This window comes from Canis lupus, chromosome 6, assembly GCF_011100685.1.
Source record: "Canis lupus familiaris isolate Mischka breed German Shepherd chromosome 6, alternate assembly UU_Cfam_GSD_1.0, whole genome shotgun sequence".
In the NCBI taxonomy this organism is placed as follows: Eukaryota; Metazoa; Chordata; class Mammalia; order Carnivora; family Canidae; genus Canis; species Canis lupus.
The window spans coordinates 70,153,960-70,180,166 of record NC_049227.1 but is presented as its reverse complement, the minus strand read 5'-3'; the positions used below and the strand labels follow the sequence as shown (position 1 = coordinate 70,180,166).

Genomic DNA, 26,207 nt, shown 5'->3' with positions numbered 1-26,207 from the left:
TATGTAAAAGCCAGTAGGGTAGATCAAACAGTAGGGAGCATATGTCCAGTAGGAATTTGTAAAAGGAACAGAATCCTAGAGGTAGGTCTAGGTAGGAAGAGATCTGAAAAGATTTTCGAAAGATGTGATCAGACAATGGAGGAAAACCAGTATACAGTGATGGTTTAGGAGGAAAGAAAAAAGGTTTCAGAGAGATTAATTAACAGAAGCAAATACCACAAAGAAGTGAAAGATTAAGATGATGTGAAAATTAAGGAATTGTAGTAAACTTTGCAAGAATAGTTACAGTGCAGCTGCTGAAGTACAAGCTTGAATAAACTGAAAAAGAAACAGGAATGAAGAAATGTTCTTTTTTTTATTGTGGTGAACTAAACATAACATAAAATTTGCCAATTTATCCATTTTTAGGTGTACACTTCAGTGGCAGTAAGAATATTCACACTGTTGTACAACCATCACCGCCATCCCTCTCCAGAACTTTTCATCTTCTCAAAATGAAACTCTCTACTCATTAAACAAGAACTCCCCCATCCTTCCTCCCTCAGCTCCTGGCAACCACCATTCTATTTTCTTTATCTGAATCTGACTATTCTAGGTACTTCATATAAATGGAATCATACAACATTTGTAGTTTTGTGTCTGGTTTATTCTATTTAGCATAACATTTTCAAAGTTCAAGCACGTGTCAGAATTTACTTCCTTTTTAACATTAAATAATATTCCATTACATGTATATGCCACATTTTATCTGTTTATTCACTGATGGACACTTGGGGGTGTTCCAACCTTTTGGCTATTATGAGTAATGCTGCTTTAAATCTTGGGGTACAAACACCTGTTTATTTCCTGCTTTTAATTCTTTTGGTTATGGACTCAGAAGTAGAATTGCTGGTTCATATGGTAATTCCGTTAAAATTTTTTGAGGAACCATCATACTATGTTCCCTGGTGGCTGCACCATTTTACATTTCCACTAGCAGTGCACAGGGGTTCCAATTTCTCCACATCCTAACACTTGTTATTTTCTGTATTTTATTTTATTTCATAACAGCCATCCTAATGGGTATGAAGAGGTAACTAATTGCAGTTCTGATTTGCATTTTCCCTCTGATTAATGATGCTGAGCACCTTTTCATGTGCATATTGGCCATCTGTATACCTTCTTTGGAGGAATGTCTACTGAAGTCCTTTGTTTATTTTTTAATGGGATCAATTGTTTTTCTGCTGTTGAGAGCTAGTTTATTTTTAAAATATCAAAAGAGAGAAAAGAGAAAAAGGTAAAGCTTGAAGGGAAAGCAGAACAGAAGAAGACCGTTTTAAGGACTAAAGACACCTAAGTCAACAGTGGAGAGTATAAAGACAAGAGAGACATAACTGATAGAACAAGGTTCCTGACTGTGTAAGCAAGGTATCTAACACAACTCATACACTTCTTCCTTTGAGATGAACAGAAAAGATAAAGACTCATGAAGACACGAATGAGTCTGAAGGTACAGGAAAGGTACACCGACAGTGTGTTTGCCTAATTACCTCATTTTTCTCCAGACGTAGAAGACTAAGTCATAAGCTGAACATTAAAAGGGATAAAAGTGAAGTAGAGGCATAAAGACTACAGCAAATATTTGTAACATATGGTATGAGAAATTGAACAAGACCTAACTAGGTATATTCAGCAGCATTTTATTCAGATGAAGTGGTCTGCTGTCTTGCTATCACCAAGACACTGTCAAGACATTATTGTTGTCATTGTCATCATTTTCAAATTTCCAAAGGATGATCTGCAAAAGAATGATTAAAAGACTTGCCCAGGGGATCCCTGGGTGGCTCAGCGGTTTGGCGCCTGCCTTTGGCCCAGGGCCCGAGCCTGGAGTCCCGGGATCGAGTCCCACTCAGGCTCCCGGCATGGAGCCTGCTTCTCCCTCCTCCTGTGTCTCTGCCTCTCTCTCTCTCTCTCTCATAAATAAATAAATAAATAAATAAATAAATAAATAAATAAACAAACAAACAAACAAATAAATCTTAAAAAAAAAAAAAAAAAGATTTGCCCAAGGAGTGCCTGCGTGGCTCAGATGGTAAGTGTCCAACTCTTGATTTCAGCTCAGATTTCAGCCTGCACTAGGGTCAATGCTGAACATGAAGCCTGCTTAAGATTCTCTCTCTTCCTTTCTCTCTGCCCCTCCCCGCTTACTCGCATATGCGTGCACTCTCTCTCTCTCTCTCTCTCTTTCAACAAAAGACAGAGACTTGCCAGAAACTGGGCAGTTACTAAATGGTGAAACTTGGATTCAATTCCAGTTCACTCTATTACATTATGTTATTTCCTAAGAAATGCTATAAGAAACGTAACAGTTTTAAACATAAATCTTTCTGTCCTAATCTAATTCCTTCTTCTGGAATAAAATCCTAGAGGTAGAATTACTATTTAGAATTACACACTAACAAACTACTTTTGAGAAGGGCTGTATTAATTTAACAATCCCATCAGCAATTTATGAGCATGCTCATCACCCATCACACTGTCACTAATCGACTATTCTCATTTAAAAAAACTTTTACAAATTCAGTGAAAATGGGTATTTTTTATTATTATTATTTTGGAATACTTAATGACTAGTGAGGCTCACATTTTTCTTTTTTAAAAAAATATTTATTTATTTAAGTAACCTCTACACCCAGTATGGGACTTGAACTCACAATCCTGAGATCAAGAGTTGCATGCTCCTCCAACGGAGTCAACCAGGAGCCCCTCACATTTTTCATTTCTAATACAGAAATTTAATATATCAAAAACTATGACAAATTTATAGATGCACCAAATTTTTCAAACTTATATAAAGTTGATGAAATACCAGTATTGAAATATTGATCACTATTTTCAAACAGCTTTACCATTTCATTTCTCCCTTGAAAAGTGACATTCTGGAAGTGACTGTCATAAGTTATAATATGAAAGCAGAGGTTAATTTATATAAATTTAAAATCATATCCCAGTTGATATTAAAAGAACAGCACATGACCTTCAAGTAGTTTAATTTTTATTACTTGCCTTATAATTTGAATGAAAATAAATGAACAGTATATTATTTTCCATTAGGCTTCTGCTTTAAATTTGCAATCATTAGGGAAAGCTCTATAAGATTTGAAAGCAATCTTAGTCAGTCCCTAGGCAGAGAGAGTGATATGGATTCAGCAACCTTTTGATGAGTTTCCAGATATCGATAATTCAATAGGCACATTTCTATAAAGGTGTCAGATTTTCCACTTGATAGACATTTCAGTCAAACTTTAGTAAAGTTTAGCTTTAATGAGGTAGGTATTATTGGAATAGAGAAACCTTAAAATGCTGAAATAGCTACAGTAAAACAAGATGAAGAAGAGTAATCATAAACAAGGACAGAAGAACGAAAAATGATACAAATCCGTTTCATATAGTGACAGAGCTAGAATTGCAGAGTCTAAGACAGTATCTCAGAATTTAGACAAGTGAGCAGAGATCCTAATTATATTTATCTTTAAATATCATAATTAGAGGATTAAGAGACTAGATTAGACAAATAAAAGGTTCTATGGGCATTATTGCAAATAATTACCTATAGTCATCCTCAACCTGAAGTCTTGCCCTCTACAAGGGGAGGAGTTCAGAAAAGGTGAGAGCATTGTTTGGTATCAAATGACTGAGAAGCACTAATGGCACCAGGAATGCCAAATATTCTGTGATGCCCAGGCCAGTCTTGCACAGTGAAAGAACTGTTCCACTCAAATGCCAAGAGCACTCCCAAAGAAAACCAATGGATATAATACCAGGACACTATATAAACTGGTTATACTGGAAACATTTTTATCTAGGACTAAAAAGGAATTAAGAAAGCACAGATGAGGGTAGCACCGGTGGCTTAGTGGTTTAGTGCCGCCTTTAGCCCAGGGCGTGATCCTGGAGTCCTGGGATCAAGTCTCATGTCGGGCTCCCTGCACGGAGTCTGCTTCTCCCTCTGCCTGTATCTCTGCCTCCCTCCCTCTCCCTCTCTCTCTCTGTGTCTCTAATAAATAAATAAAATCTTAAAAAAAAAAAAAGCACAGATGAAACATTTGCACAATAACCTTCTATGTTTTAAACCGTGGCCTAATAGGCCACTCTCCAATACCTCTCTGTAGTAAACTTAATCCTTAATGGATACAGAGTTCTATGGTAATTTTTTGAGCAGCTTGTGTGAATGAAAGAGAATAGCAGGGTTAAACTGCATCATCATCATGTACACTGTGCAGAGATGCATTAAAAAATAGAGACCTTGCAATCCACTAATCTTTAATATATATATATATATATATTTTTTTTATAGATATTAACCGGTTATATATATATAACTGCTGGGTCACTGGGGCTGCCCAACTAATCTTTAAAAATATTAAAGGATTCTAAGGAGCCTTATAATTGAAATTGGGGGATTCAGAGAAAGGTTGGCACATGAATAAGAACATAGTGGGGGGCAGCCCCAGTGGCCCAGCGGTTTAGCGCCGCCTTCAGCCTGGGGTGTGATCCTCGAGTCCTGGGATTGAGTCCCACATTGGGCTCCCTGCATGGAGCCTGCTTCTCCCTCTGCCTGTGTCTCTGCCTCTCTCTCTCTGTGTCTGTCATAAATAAATAAAAATCTTAAAAAAAAAAAAAAAAAAAAAAGAACACAGTCGGGGGGTAGTGGATAATACATCTCTATTAAGGCAAAGTATTCACTGACACAAAACATTTGAGTAAATTGAAGTTTTTTAAAGCATACATGGCTTGTACCTTTGTTTACACAGAGCCTTTGCCTTAGTGGAGGGTCTGGAATTAATGAAGAAAATAAAATTGTTTCATGCTATTGAGTCCCAAAATTAGATTTCTCCTGCATCTTAAATTCCAGGAAAGCATCTACTGAAAGGTTTCTAATCAAAATGTTTAAGTCATGCATATATATGCTTATCAGAAATAGGCTGAGATAGTAAGATAAATTTAATTTCCTACATGGGGACAATAATCATCAGGACCAAAACCAGACAGACTCATTGGAGGTTTACATTCAGTCAGTATTTACTGAATTCACACCATATCTTTGTTGTCTTCACAGCACAATGTATCAGTGTGTAAGAGTACAATACAAGCTCTGGTGCAAACTGACCATGTTCAACTCTTGGCTTTACCACAGACTAGCTGTTTGACCTGACACAAGTGGTCTCTTATTCCTGTGCTAATACTTTGTTATAGTTTTGTGTGTATGCTCATGAGGGATATTGATCCCTGGTTTTCTTCTCTTATGATGTCTTTGATATCAGGGTATACTGGTCTCACAAAATGAGTTGGGAAGCATTCTCTCCTCTTCACTTGTCTGAGATGGTGTATTATTTTTTACTTAAATGTTTCATAGAATTCACCATTAATGCCATCACTGTCTAGACTTTTCTTTGTGGTAAGATTTTAATTTACAAACTTATTGCTTGACTTGAAAAAGGTCTATTTAGCTTTTCTGTTTCTTTTTTTTTTAAATTTATTTATTCATGAGAGACACAGAGACAGAGAGAGAGGCAGAGACACAGGCAGAGGGAGAAGCAGGCTCCATGCAGGCAGCCCGATGTGGGACTCCATCCCCGGTCTCCAGGATCACACCCTGAGCCGAAGGTGGCGCCAAACCGCTAAGCCACCGGGGCTGCCCAGCTTTTCTGTTTCAAGTCATTTTTAAATTTTTTTTTTTTATTTATTTATGATAGTCACAGAGAGAGAGAGAGAGAGGCAGAGACACATTTTTTAATATTTGTATTTTTCTAGGAATTTGTCCATTTCACCTAAGTCATCTAATTTGTTGGGATAAGGGTCTTCATAAAATTTACTTATAATCCTTTTGATTTCTAAAGGGATTGTGGTGATCCTCCCTCTTTAATTCTTGATTTTGGAACTTCTATTTTCTTACTCAGGCTAGCTAAATGTACTATGAATTTTATCTTTTCAAAGAAATAACATAAGGCTTCATTGACTTGTCTTTATTGTTTTTTAAGTTTTATTTTTAGTAAATTTTGTATTTAGTAAAGTATTGCCTGAATATTGTTCTAGAAGCTAACTAGAGCTTCATAACAAAAACTAATAGTTCTATTACTACTTCATCGCCAATTCTCCTGCCTCAGTTAACCATCTCAGAGTTATCTGTTTCTTCTGATATTTACCTCCAACTTTTCTAGATATACGCTTATACCATTATTTGACTTGTTTTGCAATCTTAGACACTGTAACTACTAATTTCCTATGCCGAGTAAGTTTGTTTCTTGATATCATCATGCTCCCTATTCATCCCCTCTCCTTACCAGTTCTCCTCTTCCTATCTTCCACATATATTTACATTAAAATTTCTGGTAAAACAGTCAATTGTTTCATTTTATAACTATGTAACTATTGTTTGAGTTGAGCCACAAAATACACTCTGATTCTCTTTTTTTACACGACTTTTTTTCCTGAAGTTAATATTTACTTCAACTCCCTGTTGGCTTAATTTTCTGTGTAGCTATTACTAAATCTACTCTTAAGATAATACTAAACCTTCTCTTAGTATGGCTAAACACATCAGATAATTTGTCATCATTCTACTGGTCCCACAGACAATCATCTCGGAGCACTCCATCATCCTGTTTCAGTTCATACTCTCCCCTTCCCCAGCTTCCCCCCAACCCCCGCAAGTTTTACTTACATATGATTGAAGAGTCTGTATTTAAAGACTACAGCTTCTGTTCTATATGGCTGTCACCTGAAACTTCCTTCACCATCAATCTGGGAGTTTCACTAGCATCTCCATTGATGAGTCAGTCTCTTGTATCCTAGATGGTATGTTTTCAGGTTTTTTGGTTTATTCATTCATTCATTCAATAAGTCACTCAGTAACTTCTTGAGAAGGGATGAAAAAAATATTTTTCTAACTCTGAATACCTCTTCTACATATTTGAAGTATAATTTAGCAGTGAATAGAATCTTAAGTTGGAAATATTTTCTCACATAATTCAAAGACATTACTCCACTGCTTTCTCACTTCAGTGTTACTATCAAGAAGTGTAATCATGCTCTGATTCTTGTTCTTTTGATGGTAGCCTTTCCCCCCCTCCCATTCTGGAAATTTTTAGAGTCTCCTTTTTACTTTTTACTGTTTTAAAATTTCAAAATGATGTTCCTTGATATGAGGTCTATTTGTTTCATAGTACTCATCAGTTAGTAAGCCACTGAGTTCTGGAAAAGTTTTCTTATATTATTTCTTTAATATATCCTCCTCTCCATTTTTTCTGTCCTCTTTTTTTAGTACTTGGATTACTCAGATGTGGGACTTCACTAGTTATTGTAAAGTTGTAAAGGGTGTTAAATTTTACCCTGCTTCCAGAGCAACAGGTAGGCCTGGAGCAATTAAATGGCAGAAGACATAGAACTCCTGGGTCAGAGACAAGGAACTTTATTAGTCATGGCAGCATGAAATTCTTCATGTTTGTGCCAGTTCTCCTTGCATCCCAAGTCCCACAGGGACAATGCAGTGGCAGGCCTATGCAGATGCTGTGTAATTAGTAAGTTTATGCAACAAATCAGGAAATCCTCAGATGAGGAAATCTTAAATTTTTTGTATAAGAAGCTGCAACAGGGACCCCTGGGTGGCTCAGTGATTGAGTGTCTGCCTTTGGCTCAGGACGTGATCCCGGGGTCCTGGGATCGAGTCCCACATTGGGCTCCCTCTACCTATGTCTCTGCCTCTCTGTGTGTCTCTCATGAATAAATAAATAAAATCTTAAGAAAAAAAAAAAGAAGCTGCAACAAATCTGTCCCATCTTTACCTTTATCTTTATCATACTGCAGAGCAAACAAATCTGCCCTTTGTTCCTAAAGGAGTCACTATCTCTGTTTCCCAAGTCTGTTCACTATACAAACATTGACAACATAATCCAGAACAAAAGCCTATCAGTGTCTCTGCTCACAAGATGTAAAGAAATATGAGAAACTTATACAGAACTATCAACAGTTGTTTCTCCAATTTTCTTACCCTTCCTCCAATTTTCCTTATTGTCTTGTGGTCCTACCTTTCGAGAGAGTTCTTCAATTTTGCCCTCAAAACTTTCAACTGAAATTATTTTTACTCTCATACTTTTAATTTCCAAGAGCTCTTCTTGTTTTTGGAATATTCCTTTTCTATATAGTATCCTATTTCATAAATAAAACATCTTCTCATTTCCTTCTAAGGTGCTGGTAGTGTTATTAAATTTTCTTCTGTTCAGGACGCCTGGGTGGCTCAGTGGTTGGGCGCCTGCCTTCAGTTCAGGTGTGATCCCAGGATGCAGGATCGAGTCCCGCATCAGACTCCCTGTGAGGAGCCTGCTCCTCCCTCTGCCTATGTCTCTACCTCTCTCTCTCTCAGTCTGTGTCTATCATGAATAAATAAATAAATCTTTAAAAAAAATTTTCTTCTTCTGTTCAAAATAAGGAAATTCTTCAACAGTCTGGTAATTCTTAGTTGTATATTCAGAGTTAAAAAATAAAACAGCAATCACGCATTAGCAGCACCTATCAACCAGAGACTACCAGGGGGATAAACCAGCACGACTTGAGTATGAAGAACTTAGGGTCCCATGAAGTTAAAATGTACATTATTTTTCTATTAGGCTAGTATATTCAGGAAGGAATTCTCCAACCTTCAATCTGATGGCATATGAAATTTTAATGGCAATGAGTTCTCAGTGTTCTGAGAACTAAATTGGAAGAGGACACTGGGAGTTCCTCTTTGCACACAACCTGGTGCCTGCCTTTCCAGGGTTCTACAGGACAAACTGCCTTGCTCTTACAGGTCTTCCCCATGATGGAAGTTAGGGCTCAGCTTTTCCACTCTGCTAAGTTGGTCACCATTTGTTCAACTACATTTCTTCTTTCAATTTTTACTGCCTCTTGTCTGTTATTCTCTCCTCTCACATTTTGTCTTTTGGAGTTTATATATTTTTATGTCTTTACTATCACTTTAGTAGAGTTTTTCAGGAAGAAGAATAAACCATGTGTATTCAACTGACCATGTGATGATTTAAACATAAGTCATAAACATATTTACAAATTTTGGTACAAATTACCATATTGTCCTTGATCTGTGCTAATGTACACTCCTCTACAGTAGTGTGTATGCTTTGTCATTACTGAGTATTACTACTCTTCACATCTTTGCTGACCTAAGGGATTTTTTTAAAAGTGGTACTTTATGGTTGAAATGAACAATTCTTAGAGTATTGATGAATATTAAATATTAACATGTTTTCATCAGTTTACTAGCTATTTTGAAGTTGAAATAAACTTCTGAAGCATGTCTGTATAAGCTCTTTGCTTCTTTTGTATCAGAGGGTTAGATTTTTTCATTACTTTATTAAAGTGATATTTAAAGATGTTAATTCTGTGAGGAAAAATTTTTCCACCTTGATATTTGTCTTTTCATTGTGATAGTCTTAACTTTTACATTTTACTAAGTCAAATATGTCCATTTTCCTTCAGTTTTCCATGCTTAGAAAGTCCTTACTTACAAATATTTACCAACATACTTTCTCATTATTTTGATGTTTTCAATTTTTTTGTATTGATAAATAATCCAATTAGAATTTACTTTTTCCATGTGTAATAAAGCAAGAATCTAGTCCTCCCAAAAAATAATCAATTGTCCTAGCATCATTTATTAAATAGTTCTTTATTTTGCCACTGGTCTGTGATATGACCTTTATCATTTGTATAATCCATATACATTCTGAGGTTTCTAGGGTAACAAGATGATCTGTGTATTCTGTACATGAGACTTACCTACATTTTTCTATTAGTGTCATTTTGTATATCTAAATGTACAGGCTTAGATATTTTATTTTATTATTTCTTTCTGTATATTTAGTGCAAGGGGAGGGGTAAAGGGAGAGGGCATAGGGCTCTATCTCATGACCCTGGGATCACAACCTGAGCCAAAGGCAGATGCTTAACTGACTGAGCCATCCAGGTGCCCCAAATAAATCAACTTAATTTTTTCCCCAAATAATCACCTTTAAAGAGAAATTACCAATATAAGCATACAAAGTTAACCAAACTACTTTCTTTGTATGTGTTTTTCTATTTCTTCATAATATTTTAAGTCCTAAAAAACTTCATAAATCCTTAAAAAGATAGTTGTAGTTTCCTATATAGTAATGTTCCTTATATCAGTAATTCCAATTTACACTTTCCTATGATTTGTACTTTTTAAATTTTGTTGTAGGACACTAGATTGCCTAAATTGTTAATATAATGAATGCTACAATTTGCATATGTACTCAAAAATGTTTAATTAATACTACCATTGTTGGCTATGAAAGGAATGTGAAAATCATGAATAGTTGTCAACAATCTCTGGATGATCTTTGGAGATCCTTTAACTCTCTTAGCTGTTTAGCATGTTAAAGATCCTTAAGGTCAACAATCAATAATCATCATACTTGTCCAGTATCCACTATGTAACAGATACTGCATTTAAATGTACTTTTCCAGGGATCCCTGGGTGGTTCAGTGGTTGAGTATCTATCTGCCTTCCGCTCGGGTAGTAATCCCACAGTCCTGGGATCAAATCCCATATCGGGCACCCTGCATGGGTCTGCTTCTCTCCTTTGCATCTGTCTCTGCCCCTATCTCTTTGTCTCTCATGAATAAATAAATCAAATCTTAAAATAAATAAATAAATGCACTTTCCAATGAAAATACTAACAAAATTCACCAACATTTGGGAAGAGCTTATATAATTCTAGCTTACAGGACTCAAACAGAAGGAAATATAGGGGAAAGAGTAAGAAAGGAAAGTGAGAAAGACAGCAAGAGGGATAAAAAAAAGATAGATAAGGAATGACAACAAATAAAGAGCTGGTCTTTGCCACTGTCAACCCTGATTTCTTTCTCTAAATTTGCTAGTGCTCTAGCCATGTGCAGAGGTTGTATATTAAGTATTACAGGTGTGCTGTGGACACTAACCATCTCAGTGATTACTAGAAAAGACTGATGCTGATCCCAAACAACACAATATAACAGTATATCTCAATAGGTACACTTTGAATCTCCCAGTGAAGCCATATCAACCAACCCTGTTACCTAAACTGTGATTCCATCATCCCAAGAAGGAGTAGAAGAGGGAAAAAATCTAGAGTGTAAGTGCCTAGATTAAACTTTCTATCATTAGTCAAGAGTAAAGGAAAGAGGTTGGTTGATGAGAAAATCAATCCAATTTTAAGAAAATATAGAAAAAATATATTTGTTCTACTGAATTACGGCTTCTAAAAAGTCATATATACTGTATCAACTATTTTCTATGGGAAAATGGTTATTTTAGTATAGTATAGAAACAGTAACAGGTGGAGGTTACATATATATGACAATTATGCTATAATTTGGATATTACAGATTAAAAAGCTTTTGAGACATTGGCTGAGCCTAATTATCACATGTATTACTATTTTCTTAGAGGAAAAAACTGTTTTCAAGTAATTCACTTATAAGTGAACTTCTAGCAACATAACTCCTATATTTCTTAACGACCACTTGGACAGGTAATAGTAACAGTCCCAAAGTTGTAGGACTGTCAGTAAAAGGAAATAACAAGAAGAATAAATAAGCCTGGTTTAAAAATGCCCTTTCCTGATTACCTCTTGAGAACAGAATTAATTTTATTCAAGAAAAATAAAAGAAAATACATCTGCACCCTGCAAATTTCTTAAAAATTGGGATTTTGTAACTTCAGGTACTATACAATTTTCGTTATAATGTTATAATTCAGTGTTAAAATCAATACAGCTTCTTATGCTGCCAAAGATATCAAAATAAACTTTTTCCCGGGTCAAAAGTTTTCATCTGTGAATTCATACAGTGTATAATAGTGAAATGCGGCTGTTCCGTAAAGCGTAGTTTACTGGTTCCTTCATGCTACAAAAATATGACTGACATTTCGTCTGGTCAACCATCCTAAAGGTTAATTCTTGTTTCCTGTTTCAGATTTTATTCCAGGTGAACTGCTCCGGGCAGATTCTATTTACCTATTCTGAACAAACCACAAACTGTTTCGTTGCTCACTCTTACTGTTAAGAACATATTGACTTGCTGCCAGCTCTGCTGTTTAATTCATTTATGCTGAGAGCCAGGCATGAAGACAGAATTTTAAATGTGACATTTGCAGGCTGTTAGGTCATTTAAGCTCTGACAACACCAGGGAATTCCTGACATACAGACCGGACCTGATTACCAAACACAGATAGGCTTCCCAAAGCAGCAAATTTCTGGTTGAATGAATGAATGAATGAATGAATGAAATATATATACATATATATATATATATAATATACATATATATGTAATTTCTCATAGGATTTCATATTAGATTTTAATGTCAATGAAAAGATCTAGATAGCCAACATTTTAAATTTAAAAAGCCTGTTTCTTTTAATAAGCTCTCAAACCAGAACTTCTTCTAACCAAATTAGCGAAACGAAAATTCTTTTGGTTGACAAAGACGTAAGGAAAGACTCATAATAATAATTAACAGTCACTAAGATTCTGACGTATTTTGATATTTAAGGGCTTTTTATATTTTCTATAATCTACAGATTTTGAAAAAATCTAGTAGTTCTGAAGGCCATGACTCTTTTATCAGCAGACCATTTAAAATTCTCAGATTCTGGCCAGGGCAGAGCCAGACTTTATATTCTTCAAAATCACACTATAAAATCTTAGTTGAAATACCTACCACACTGTCTTCCTGTCTTCTCTAATACTACAGTTATGCAGAAGGGATGATAGAATCATTATAATTGGAAATGGAAAAAACAAAAAACCCTGCCCACATGACATTTAGAATTACACTTTATAAGGGTTGATAATGGAGTAGGATGAAGGAAGTAAGGAAAGATTGTTTTCTTATTTTAGCTACTCAAAAAAATTATACCAAATGACAATTTCTCAGCTCTTTTCCTTGTCACTAACAAGTGCTACAGCGGTTCAAATCAAAGTTTTCTGAAATTAAGTCTTGTTGTTAAGTAATGAACAAAAGATAATTCTGATTTTACCCTGTATTTTATATAAGTAAGAATTCCACTATACACAGCAAGTAGCCTTTTAATATTGTGCTTTGAATGAGACTTCCAGCAGTAATAGGTGGAGTCTAAATATGGATAGATGGCTTGGAATGCCTTTCAGCTATACCACATTGATTTTGAAAAACCTTACAAAGGCAATTACTTCCCAAAGATTAAATATCTTGTTTCTTTCAAAAGAATAAAATGGAAAGCAAACCTGGTGTATTATCTGAGCTACAGGAAGTTGTTCAGCATATTTCAGAGGTTCCATTAGTTCCTCATCCATCCGGTCTTTCTTATAGCTGAAAAAAAAAGGAATTAAAAAACACACAGCTAAAGTAAATGCTATTTTAAAATATGGCCAATATTTAAATATGCCAAACATTAAAACTATTAAAAATCTATATTTAATGTTTCTGAAATAATCAGTATTTAGTAAAATCTATGGAAAACGACCTAGTGATCATTTTAAATGACACAGCTATAAGTACATTCAGAATGCATTTAATTACGATGTAATAAGATTGGCTAATATCATCTGATATTCTCAGATTCTTTCACTCTGAGACTTAAAAATATTTAAGAATTCCCTGTTTATAGGGTGTACTTTTCAACATAGTATTTAAAGGTCTTCAAAACCTGGCTCCAACCACATTCAACCTCCATCTCTAGCAACTTCTTCTCTGGGTACCAGTCTACTGTTTCAGCCACATCCAACTACTGGCCACCTGCCAGTGTGCCTTGCAGCTCTGTGCCTCTCTGATGCTCCCCATTCTGTTTCCTGTTTGGACCAACCACCAATCTTCTTTATTCACTCTTCTTTCAAATATAATTATTTAGACCTGTCTAGATATATTTTTCACCTCCCTCAAGACAAAAACCATGTCTTATTCTTTCTTGTATATGCAATGTTTACTATATAATACTCAATAAATGTTTGCTAAATGAATATATGAATAAAATGAAGACAACAGTAACTGAGAGACTATTTTATATAAAAAATATTTTAATATCTACATTAACGAGATGCAGAGTTGACATAATACAGACTTAATAGAGTTTAAAATAGACAAAAGAATAAAATCTCCCCAAATGAGAATTAGAAAAAATGTTTTAAAAAAATTATTGACCCTATTTGAAATAAGAAATCATTATATTTCAAAACAGTAAGACCTAAACATATTTAAGCCTCCTTTACCCATTTTTTCTGTAAACTACACAGCAACCTACCAACAAAAATTAGATTTTAAAAATTGAAACCTTGATTTGTCTTGAAAAATAAACAAACCAGACTGGTCTGAGTCTTTAGGGCTGCGGTTAAGGAATTTGATGAGAAATGTGGAATCTCTCTCGAGAAAAAGGCAGATAAACAAGGACACAATTAGTTAAGAGCTTAAACAGCCTCTTAACTAGGTAAAAGCTTGTGTAGGTCTTGCAGAATTAGTATAAAATTAATTAATTTGGGGGAATTTTGAAGATTCACTCATGATGAAAAAAAGTCGACTCAAAACATTGCTTTATAGGGCCAGAAAGCAGAATTATGGTTGTCAAGGACAAATGTGGGGAGAACAGATGGTTTTTTAAAGTAGGCTCTATACCCAGTGTGAAGCGTGAAGCGGAGCTCCATCTCACAACCCTGAGATCAAGACCTGAACTGAAACAAAGAGTTGGATGGATGCTTAACCAACTAAGCCACCCAGGCAGGCACCCCTTGAGTGACTTTTTAAAAGTATCAAATAGTTAGTATGAAAATTCCAGACACATCTCTATAGTTTCTTTTTGTTGTTGTTTTATTTTTTTCTGAAACACTTGAAAAGTAAGTTGCAGATATCACAACAGTTCACATCTTAACAGTTTAGCATGTATCAACCAAGGGTAGGTATGAAAATTTTAATAACTGCAGGACATTTTTTAAAAGTCACTCAAAGTACAATTCACAAGTAATCTTTGTATGACTTATCACTATGGACTTAGAAGTTTTTACTTATTCAGTGTTTTCACAATCAATTACAATTATTTCTCATTTTGAATTTCTTAAAAATGTCTGTCATTCTTACTTTATATGTTGCTAGAAGTATCAAAGCTGACTTCCTTTCCATTTAATTATTTTCATTTTTAATATATTTTAAATTTTATACTTATTTTTATGTTTTGGCTTGGAGGCTTGGGTGGTCTCTATCTTTTTAACTTCTAATACTCAGATATAGATAGGTAAGTTAGTTGTTCTAGATTAATTCTCCCAGGCATACAGGACTCCTTTCAATATGGAGATGAAGATCTCCTTTTATTTCAGAAAAGTTTTATAATTTTAAACGTTATATCTGTCCATTTTCCATTTGTTTTTCTAGTTTGAGTTCTTGAACTAAATATATTGGATTTTCTCCATCACTCTTTCTCTGATCCTTTCAGCTCTCTTATTTCAGTTTCATTTTCTTGACTTTTTCATTTCTATTCTTTATGTGTCTTATTGAACTTTTGGTAATATCTATCTTCCCTTGGGTACCTTGTAATTTAGTTTTCATTTCTGAAATGATTTTTGTCTTTTTCTGTCAATTTCCTTCCAGACTTCAATCAGCTCCTGTTTCATACATCTTTTTGTTTGTCCATTTCAATTGTTGAGTTTTGGAACTCTGATTCATAGCATCCTTCATAATGCAATTGCATTATGAAGTGTGTGTGTGTGAAGAAGGTGTTATTTAAATTTTGTTTTCTTATAGCAGCAACTTTATGCAGATCCTGGCTTCTTTTTACGTTAAAGATTATTTGTATTGGGTTGCTCCAGAATCAGCAATAGCAAGTTACCCTGTGATGAGGAAAAGAGAGATAATTTGGCTTTATTAAGGATTCTCAGTTCAAGAGCACCCTCCTCTGTGGCAATGGTGAAGTATAGACTAATAAATGATACTTTTTGTGGTACAGGTGGTGCAAACAGAATTTATCTTTTTAAAAAATTTATCTTATTTCCTTTGGACTCTAATCTTCAGCTGCTTCTTTCTTTCCTTTCACCACCAAGCCTCCAAAGGACACCTCCCCCCCCACTTCTTGTAAGGTATTTCCATTCTTGCAGAATGAGTGCTTTCCCCACTTTCTAAGCCTCATCTCCCAAATCAGGCTGTTGATCAAGTAGTTCATGCCATTAGTCTAATTCAGAAAGTAAGAAAACTACAAATGCTAATTTATATGGCTGCCATCCTAAGGAAACTGGGAAATTTTCTCTTGCAAAAGGGTAAGGTTGTCTTTCTTAAAGCCATCCTAATATTTCTTTTATTTAATACTTTGAGTCCCTCCTAAAAGATGTTATTTATAGATGGTATCTATAATATCTATTATCTTTTTCCAAGATCCTTCACTAAAATTTAACTAAATAACAAGGGAATAATTTCTGCATGGAAAAAGCTGTATATTCCTTTTTTTACTTAACTATTTTTTTTTAACTGTGCTTTTGTAGAAAACCATAGTAAATGGAATTTGTTTATATTATAAAAGGGTTTTGGGTCCAATATAGTGATGCTACCTTCTCAAATTGAAATATTATGCAAATCCTCTGCATACTAAATAAAATACTACTGGTAAAATTCCAACACCTACGAAGTCTTTACAACCCTCATCTCTTGTGTTCTTTTATTCTGTCACTGATGCCCTCAAAAATCTTTCTGTGCTATCCAAGCACTCCTGAAATAGCACTGTAAAATTACTTACTGTGTCCTAATACGAGACCATCTCTGATTTTAATTCTTTATCACCATATTGAGATTAGATTATTTGTGCATAAAATGACAAAGTTTACTGTGAGCAGAACACCAAGGCACCTTTTCAAACACTAGAAATACGGCCAAGAACAAAGAAGAAAGCAGAGACACCGTGCTATGTCAAGTCAAACTAAAAATTAAGAAGATCAAGGGGTGTCTGGATGGCTCAGTAGGTTAAAGCATCTGCCTTTGGCCTCAGGTCATGATCCAAGGTTCTGGGATTGAGCCATCTGGCTCCCTGCTCAGTGGGAAGACTGCTTCTCCCTCTCTCCTTCTTGCTTGTGCATGCTCTGTCTCTCAAATAAATAAATAATTTTTTTTAAATTAAGAAGATCAATAAATAATTCAAGACACATCACCTTGGGTAATCCAAAAAAAGAAAACTAAGAAGAAATTCTCAAAATGTATCAAAAACAGGAAGCTAGCCAAAGTTTGTGTTGCCTCTTGAACATGATAACTCAAAGTCATTACTTGAAACTGAAGTATATAGAAAAACTAAATCAATTTCTTTTTTTAAAAGATTTTATTTATCTTAGAGGGTAAGAGAGAGAAAGAGAGTGCAAGCACGAGCAGCAGGGATGGAGAGGGAAAAACAGACTCACTGCTGAGCAGGGAGCCCAATGAGGAACTTAAAATCAGGGCCCTGGGATCATGACCTGAGCCGAAGGTAGACACTTAACCAACTGAGCCACTCAGACATCCCGCAAATTAATTTAATACAATCTTGTTTTTTTAAAAAAAGATGGAAAAATTTCTACTCATAAATTGTATTTTTCAAAATGCCCAAGCATTCATGTAATTGACAACACATATTGTTGTACAAGATACACATGACAAACCTGGGCCTTACGACATTATGAGAGTTTAAAGACACTCTAAGGGAGAAAAGCTCAAACGTACTCGACAAACACAAAGTGCTATTACAACTCCAGAAAGGTCCCAAGAGTCACTGCAATTTATTTTTGTGAATACTGGTTATACGAGGTGACTGTCTAATGCATCCTTTTCCTTGAAATGAGATCCCCTCCAAACTTGCAGCATCATCATGCTTATAATTATCAAACTAAAAACTTGTGAAAGAAGATATTAAAACAGAACCTTGACTACTACTTACTTTGAAATAGCACAAGGAAGAAGATGAACCAGGGGAAAGAGATATAATGTGAGATACAAAACAGAGAGTTAACTCCCAAGAGGATGAAGTTATATTAACTTATGGCCCAGTGGCTGAAATGCACCTTACTTTCTGTCAGCTTGCAGTACAGTATAAAAATGCACACGCCCGTTAGAAAGAATACCTCCTGTGCAAACTCAGTCAAGCGGTTCTAACAAAATTTCTGAAAACCAAGCTTTAGCTTTCACTGAGGGACTTCAGGAGTAACCTCCTGTCTAGTAGTTGTAGGCAGGCTTACCAAAAGTTCACAAAATCAGCTAGCTTGTATATATAAGAAATTACCTTTGTAGAGTCAAAAGCAATTATAAAATAGTAGTGGTGGAAGGTGGTCAGAGGAAAACCTGTCAAAATTATTAAGCACTTACCCTGCAATAGGCACTCTATTAGGTACATACAACTACAATTTTATGTGTATTATTCTAGCCATTTTATTTTGCTACTAGATACATATCTATGTATACATGAGAAGTATGTAGAAATTCTATAGTTTCATTAATAAATTATACTCCACGTATAATTGAGCCACTTGCTTTTTTCACTTAATATTATGTTTTTGAGATCCAAGTACATCAACATGATTACCAACCTAGTTTGTTTCTGTTAAAACCTGTATGGTATAATACGAAAATGCTCCACTTTATTTGTATATTTCAATACTAATGGACATCTGCTTCCAATTATTTATTATTAGAAATAATGTTGCAGGGTGCCTGGGTGGCTTAGTTGGTTAAGCGACTGCCTTCAGCTCAGGTCATGATCCTAGGGTCCTGGGATCCAGTCTCACATGGGACTCTCCCTGATCAGCAAGGAGTCTGCTCCTCCTACCCCTCCCCCCTAGTAGTGCTTGCTTGCTCTCTCTCTCTCTCTCTCTCACATACTCTCTGGCTCTCAAATAAATAAAATCTAAAAAAAAAAAAAAAAAAAAAGTTGCAATAAATATTATTTCAGACTCTCTTGTCAACATGTGCAAGAGATGTTCTGTAACAGGAGCAAACTATAGCCCACAGGCCAAATCTGGCATGTTACTTGTTCCTGTATGTCCTATGAGCAAAGAATGGTTTGTACATATTTTAATAGTTGAAAAAATTAATAAAAAAGAATATTTCATGACAAATGAAACATAAAATTCAGGCTTTAGTATACACAAATTTTTATTTGGACACAGACATTCATCTGATAATGCATTATCTGTGACTGCTTTTGCACTGTAACAGCAGAGCATTTGCAAACAAGACTATATGACCTACGAAGGTTAATATACTTACTATCTGGTCCTTTAGGAGAAGTTTGTCAACTCTTGTTCTAGAATAATTATTTAGAAGATGGATTTGCGGGATCCCTGGATGGCGCAGCGGTTTGGCACCTGCCTTTGGCCCGGGGCGTGATCCTGGAGACCCGGGATCGAGTCCCACATCAGGCTCCCGGTGCATGGAGCCTGCTTCTCCCTCTGCCTATGTCTCTGCGCCTCTCTCTCTCTCTCTGTGACTATCATAAATAAATAAAAAAAAAAAAAAAAAAAAGAAAAAAAAGAAGATGGATTTGCTAGGTCATAACTTAGTATGACCACCTATTTTTTAAAATGAGGTATTTGGTCTAATTATATTTAATATAACTGATATACCTGGATTTAGAACTATTATCTATTTTCTATTTCCCATCTATTTGATGTTCCTTTTTCCTTCCTTTTCTCCTTCTGAGGTAACCAAATATCATATTAATCCTTTTTTCCTCTTTTAACATGGTAGTGATACATATATTTACCGTTATAGTGGTTACTTTCGACATTAGAACACCTAACTTTGACTTGTTAGTCTAATCAAACTGATTATGTTTACCATTTCTCCAAGGAGAATAGTATTTTACATTTCTATTTATCCATTTGTCTTCTACATTATTGTCGTTATATATTTTAATTCTACAAACATTTTTTTTAAACTGAATGAGATCTTTTTGGGGAGGGGTCTCATCAATATGTGATTATATTAAATGATATACTTACCTATTCCGTTTCTCTTTACTCCTTACTGAATTTCTGTGTTTCCCTTTAAGATCATTTTATTTCTGGCTTGAAGAACTCCACTTATTTTTATTTTAGTGCAGGTGCATTGGCAACAAATCCTGTTTTATCTGTCTGAAAACATCTTATTTCACCTTCATTTTGAGAAGATATTTTTGTTGTGTATGGAATTATAGATTACAAGTTTTCTTCCTTCCAGCACTTTAAACATGTTATTTTATTGTTTTTGGTTTCCACTGTTTAGGTTAGTATTAAAGGTAACATGTCTTTTCTTCTCTGGTGGACTTTAAAGATTTTTCTCTATATTTTTTCAGCATTCTATGACGTGCCAAGTTGTGGTTCACCTAGCTTAGGGTCAGCAGAGTTAACTCTATGTATTTTGATGTATTTCCTTAGTTTTGCTCATTATCTCTTTAACTATTGGTTCTTCTCTATTTTCAATCTTTAGTCTAGTTTAAGATACTTTATACATGTTAAACTGTTTTACTGAATCTACTGTTTCTTATTCTTTTCTGTTTGTTTCTTTCTCTGCTTCAGTTTGGAGATTTTCTATTGAATTGTCCTCAAGTACACTAATCCTGTTTTGTGACCATCCAATTTGATATCAAGCCATTCATTGAGTTCTTTAGTTCAAATACTACATTTTCAATTTGAGAATGTTCATTTCACTGTTTTAGATATATTCATATTCTCTGGTATTTCCCTATCTTTTCATTTGTTTTCAAGAATTTTTTCCTTTTCCTTGAACATATTAAAAACATTAAAAACATGGAAAAAATAAAATAAAAATAAAAACATGGTTTAACGGGAACTTGTAAGGTTCTCATTTACTAACTCCAAGTTCTAGATCACTTCTTGGTCCACCTTTATCTCCTCAGAATTACAAGACTAGTAAATTGAGCTCTGGTTTTCAGAGGTTTCCTGCTTAGCAGTTAGCCTTCCTTTAGTTTCAGAATTTGGCAAATATTTTGAAAGGGAAACTGGTTTTGTGATTGAGTGACAACTGTGTTACTCCACCTCACACAATTACCAAAAATTTTGCTGATTTCTCTCTACCCACAAGCAATGACCTACTTCCTGGATCAAACTCAGATTTCCAACTTTGCTACTCCCAGAATCAGTAAATTAACCCACTGCAAAGTGGCTATGGATTTTTAGCTCACCTCTGAGAAGTTTTCCCAAATCTGGATTTTTGGTTTCGTGGTCCTCATTGCTTCTGCACTTCTCTGATGTCTTTAAAAATATTATTTTTGTCTAGTTTTTCTAATTGTTCTTGGTGAGATCACATATGCCTGTTGTAAATTAAATTATTTTATCCTAACCAGAATCAGAAACTGTATCCTACTACTCTTCATGTTTAATGTTTTCATAATTATTCATTTATTTTTTTAAAATTTTATTTATTTATTCATGAAGACACAGAGAGAGGCAGAGACATAGGCAGGGGGAGAAGCAGGCTCCCTGTAGGGAGCCTGATGTGGGACTCGATCCCAGGACCCCAGGATCACGCCCCGAGCCAAAGGCAGATGCTCAACCACTGAGCCACCCAGGTGCCCTATACTCATTTCTAAGTGTTTTTAAAATTTCCATTGATATATTTACTCTAAGAATTACTCAAAGTGTGTTTTAGAACTCCCACAGATACTATTTTTTAAACATTTTTTATTTTTTGTATTTTTTCTAACAATGATATGGTGATCAAAAAAAAATATCCCATAAGAATTCTAACACTTTACTGTTTTTAAGATGTGCTTTTTTTGGCCTACTATGGGTCATTTTTTAAAAATATTACATTTGGGCTTGTGAAGAATGTTTACTCTCTAATTGCTGAATCTATAGATCAAGCTTATTAATCATGTTGTTTGTATCTTTAAAAACATTTGGGAAGATCTTTTAACAGTTTCTGATACTATGATGTTGAAATCTTCCTCTACAATGGTGAATTGATCAAACTCTTAAGGATGTAAATTAAAATATATTGTAGTTCTGCTACTAGGTAATTGAAAGTTTTCATGCCTCTAGACTTCCTAACGAGCCAGACTTTTAACCTTCTTCATGCTTGCTAATGCCTTTCCTTAAGTCTATTTGTCTGATACCAATACAGCCCCTATAAACTTTTTTTGGTTAGCAGTTGCCTGGTGATCCTTTTATTCTCAGCTATTTAATGTCATTCATTATGTTATGTCTGCAGTTAGATTTCTTTTTATCCTAAATATTGATGATCTCTGTTTTTAAATAAAATTTATTTAAATGTATTCTTACAAGCAACATAATTATAATTGTCCCCTTACTTCATAACTTCTATTGTCTTTTCTTGCTTCACCTTCACTTCTTTGCAGCCTCATTTTTTTAATTCCATTTTTCTCCTGTAATATTTCTATTTCCTCTATTTCTATTAATTTGTCAATCTCTTTTAATTTGTCAATCTCAAAGTAAAATGCATACATACTTTACTGTCTAAAACTATTAAAACTTACTACTCTTCCCCCCTCAAAAAAATCTCAGAATACTTTAAAGCCCAACATTTCCTCTTCTTCTTCTTCTTTTTTTTTTAATATTTTATTTATTTATGACAGACACAGAGAGAGAGAGGGAGGCAGAGACACAGGCAGAGGGAGAAGCAGGCTCCATGCAGGGAGCCCGAAGTGGGACTCGATCCTGGATCTCCAGGATCACGTCCTGGGCTGAAGGTGGCGCTAAACTGCTGAGCTACCCAGGGCTGCCCTCCTCTTCTCCTTCTTATATATTATTGTCATTAAATATATTAGTGCTTTAACTTCCCCAATTATCATCATCATTACCATCATAATTATAAAACATACTCGATTTTTGTTAAATTTCCTACCATTTTTACTAATTAAAGAGCTCAGCATCCTTCCTTCCACTCAGACCTCTTTTCCAGCTCCCTTACCCTCTTCAAGAAGTACATCGACTTTAGATGTTGTTTAAGTAAGGTGTATTGATTCAATATACTCTCAGCTTTTGTATGTTTGAAAATGTTATTTTTTTCATTCTTTAACCACAGTTTAGCTGGGTAATCAACTTTAAGCTGAGTTATTTTCTTAAGCCTAACTACCCACAAATGGACCCACAGCTTTTTGTCCTGACCTTCACAGAAACCCATTCTAACTCAAAACTCTAGATTTCCATATCAGGAGTTATCATTTCCGGGAGCCTCATCTTCCACGTTTACTTACCCCTTGTGTTTTAGCTCCTTAAATGTATTCCTCCTACAGACTTTCCTATCACTGAGGAAAGTGGAGCTATTGGGAGCCACTGTTCAGCAATGGGTTCCTATAAATACTTTCTGCCTCAGAGATAAAAGGGGCTGCAAGCAAGATAAAGCATGGTTCCTGGTAAAGGCATGTATGGATTAAGGTGTCTTGGACACATCATGGACCGGGACCCAACTCATTGATACTATTTATAATAAGTCAAGTAGGCCTAGACAATCCGTTGAACTTGTTGCCAAATGCCTAGGGAAGGTGCATGCTTGGAATACCAACTGCAACTACCTAGAAACATTATATATAAAACTAAACCAGTAGAGCACTTTACTCAATAAGAGGATGCCACCGGTTCTAGTTCAATCTGGGAAAAGCCAGAAATGCCATCCATCACACCTTGGTATTGTTTCCATGCAACTACTTTCTTTGCAGCTCAGATATGTATTTAAAAGTGTCCTTTTTTTTTTTTTTTTTTTTGTAATTTCCCCAAGCATCTTGATATTTTATAACAGAAGAGTTTTTTTAAAAAAAACTAGTCAGCAACAATTCTGCAACTCAAGTCAATTGATTGTTCTTTATTATTAACTTCAAACCACCTCTCTAACTCATTTATATTCATTTCTTATTCTGGGGAAAGTGAAATGTATCTAATTCTGAATATTACAGGGTATTCTTTTATTGAGAAATGTTTCCTTCTGATGAAATTTCAAACTATGAATGCCAAAGGCCATTAAATTCAAGTTGTGTTTTTACATCTAAGGTAAAAATGGGATTTCTCATATTCAGAGCCAACTCTTTGGCAACTTTGATGTACTCTTTACTACTAGAAGTTACCTATTTTGGGCATACTCAGTTGTATTATGTCTAATTTTCAACAAACTAGATACAAAAAACCCCACCCATAACCTAAAATGATACGAGATATATTTTAATCATTTTCTATGACTTAGAAGACATACTACAGTGTTTTAGCATACTAAAGAGAAATCATTATGAACATTAGTTATTTTTTAAACTATTTTTTAAGGGTAAGTTAGAGCTTTCCCTATCATTAGATACAAGATTTAAATGTCTACATCATGTTTATGCAAAGTAATTAGAGCAGTTATAACTCCTTGTATTGCAAGCAACAGACACTGAAGGTAGTATTTCTAGGCCACAGAATGCATATATTCATAATTTATGTATCACCATAGAGCTCACTATTACCTGTCTCAGTATCTTAGAGCAAAAGTGCAAAACATCGTCCTACAGCACGTAGTCCTTAAATCACCTAACAGAAATGTAAAATACGATGCTCTTACTCCATTTCTCAACATACATATGCTTAATATACATATATTTGGTATAAGAATAAACATTTAAAAGATTAATATACTAATTTAAAACAACCCAGTTTTAACTGCTTACCAAGTATCTGAATCTCTGACTGTTCAGATCCATTAAGCTAGGTCCACTACAGCTCAGTATGATGCAAACTAATTCTCAGCCAGCATCCACACTTACTTGCAGGTGACAAATTTACATATTCTAGGATCAAATCCCTCAAAATCCCCTATTTCATTAATTTTCATTTGCTTTTCACTTTTGAGAAATCATACTAGAAAACATCAATTAACATTAGAAGCTGATCCCATGAGATGAGGGAGAAAGACCCTTAATATTGAAGTTAAAATGAGGTTGATCAATCTTACTGAAAAAAAGCATTCCATAACAATATGTGGGGTTTTTTTAGTGTAAGTACTTTCAGAATAATATGTGACAATTTCATAGAATTAAAGAAGGGACAAAGTCCGGAATATCATTGAGTATGACAAGAAGTTTTTATACCAGAATCTCAAACAAACATGGAGAAATAACAGAACTAGTCAATGTTAGATAAATTAATATCATCTGTAGCTCAAATGAAAATTATGTTTGTTTCATGAAGAAACAATGTTCCCTTTTTCATATAAATTCTTAATTACTATTTATATTACTAAGACATAGTTAAAATCAAATGTTATCAATTTCTTGTTTTTTCTTTATTTTTATGAGAAATTAATTTTGAAATAAACCTTTTTAATTACCTGCTACCTTATAAGAATTTATCTATTACATATACAGGAAAAAATATATACATATATAGGTACTTTAGGGGCATCTGGGTGGCTCAGTTAAGCATCCGACTCTTGATTTCAGCTCAGGTCATGATCTCCAGATTGTGAGATCATGCCCCATGCTGGGCTCCACACTGGGCATGGAGTCTGCTTAAAAGTCTCTCTCTCCCATTCCCTCTACTCACGCCTCTCTAAGAAAAAGAAAGAAAAAAAAAAAAAACTCCATATTTTAAATAATATTATATTGATTAAATGAAAACTCACATAAATGACTTTACTTGCAATTTTTAGGTACGGTTAGGCTCTATTAAAAAATTATCACAAAATTTCTAATTATCAATTAATGAGCCTTGAGAAAATAATAATATTCTAATAAATTTAACAACCATACCCCAAAATTGATATCGGTCATGAAGGATACTGCTGGCAAAGAATTCAGGCCATGGTTCCCTACCAGGTTCATTTTTTTCCCCCACAGTAAAATCTGTATAGTTTAACACTAATATTATTTTATCAGAGTGAGTTCTAAACAATGAGTTAATATTTACAAGATAATTATTGGTAAAATAAAAACACAATGAAATAACCATAAAGTCCTGAAAGTGTTATATATAAAATTTTTTTTTTTAATTTTTATTTATTTATGATAGTCACAGAGAGAGAGAGAGAGAGAGAGACAGAGACACAGGCAGAGGGAGAAGCAGGCTCCATGCACCGGGAGCCCGATGTGGGATTCGATCCCGGGTCCCCAGGATCACGCCCTGGGCCAAAGGCAGGCGCCAAACCGCTGCGCCACCCAGGGATCCCTGAAAGTGTTATATATAAATCAGATTTTAAAATATTGAATTCAGTT

General features: G+C 34.7%; 1 protein-coding gene across 1 annotated transcript in view; it reads right to left on the bottom strand.

The window, feature by feature from the left end:
- PIGK (phosphatidylinositol glycan anchor biosynthesis class K) overlaps positions 1-26,207 on the bottom strand; it is a 107,411-nt gene that overhangs the window by 23,145 nt on the left and 58,059 nt on the right. The window contains exon 10 of the mRNA XM_038541634.1: positions 13,306-13,390. Within this exon, the coding sequence (XP_038397562.1) occupies positions 13,306-13,390 (85 nt within the window). The remainder of the gene's footprint in view (positions 1-13,305; positions 13,391-26,207) is intronic.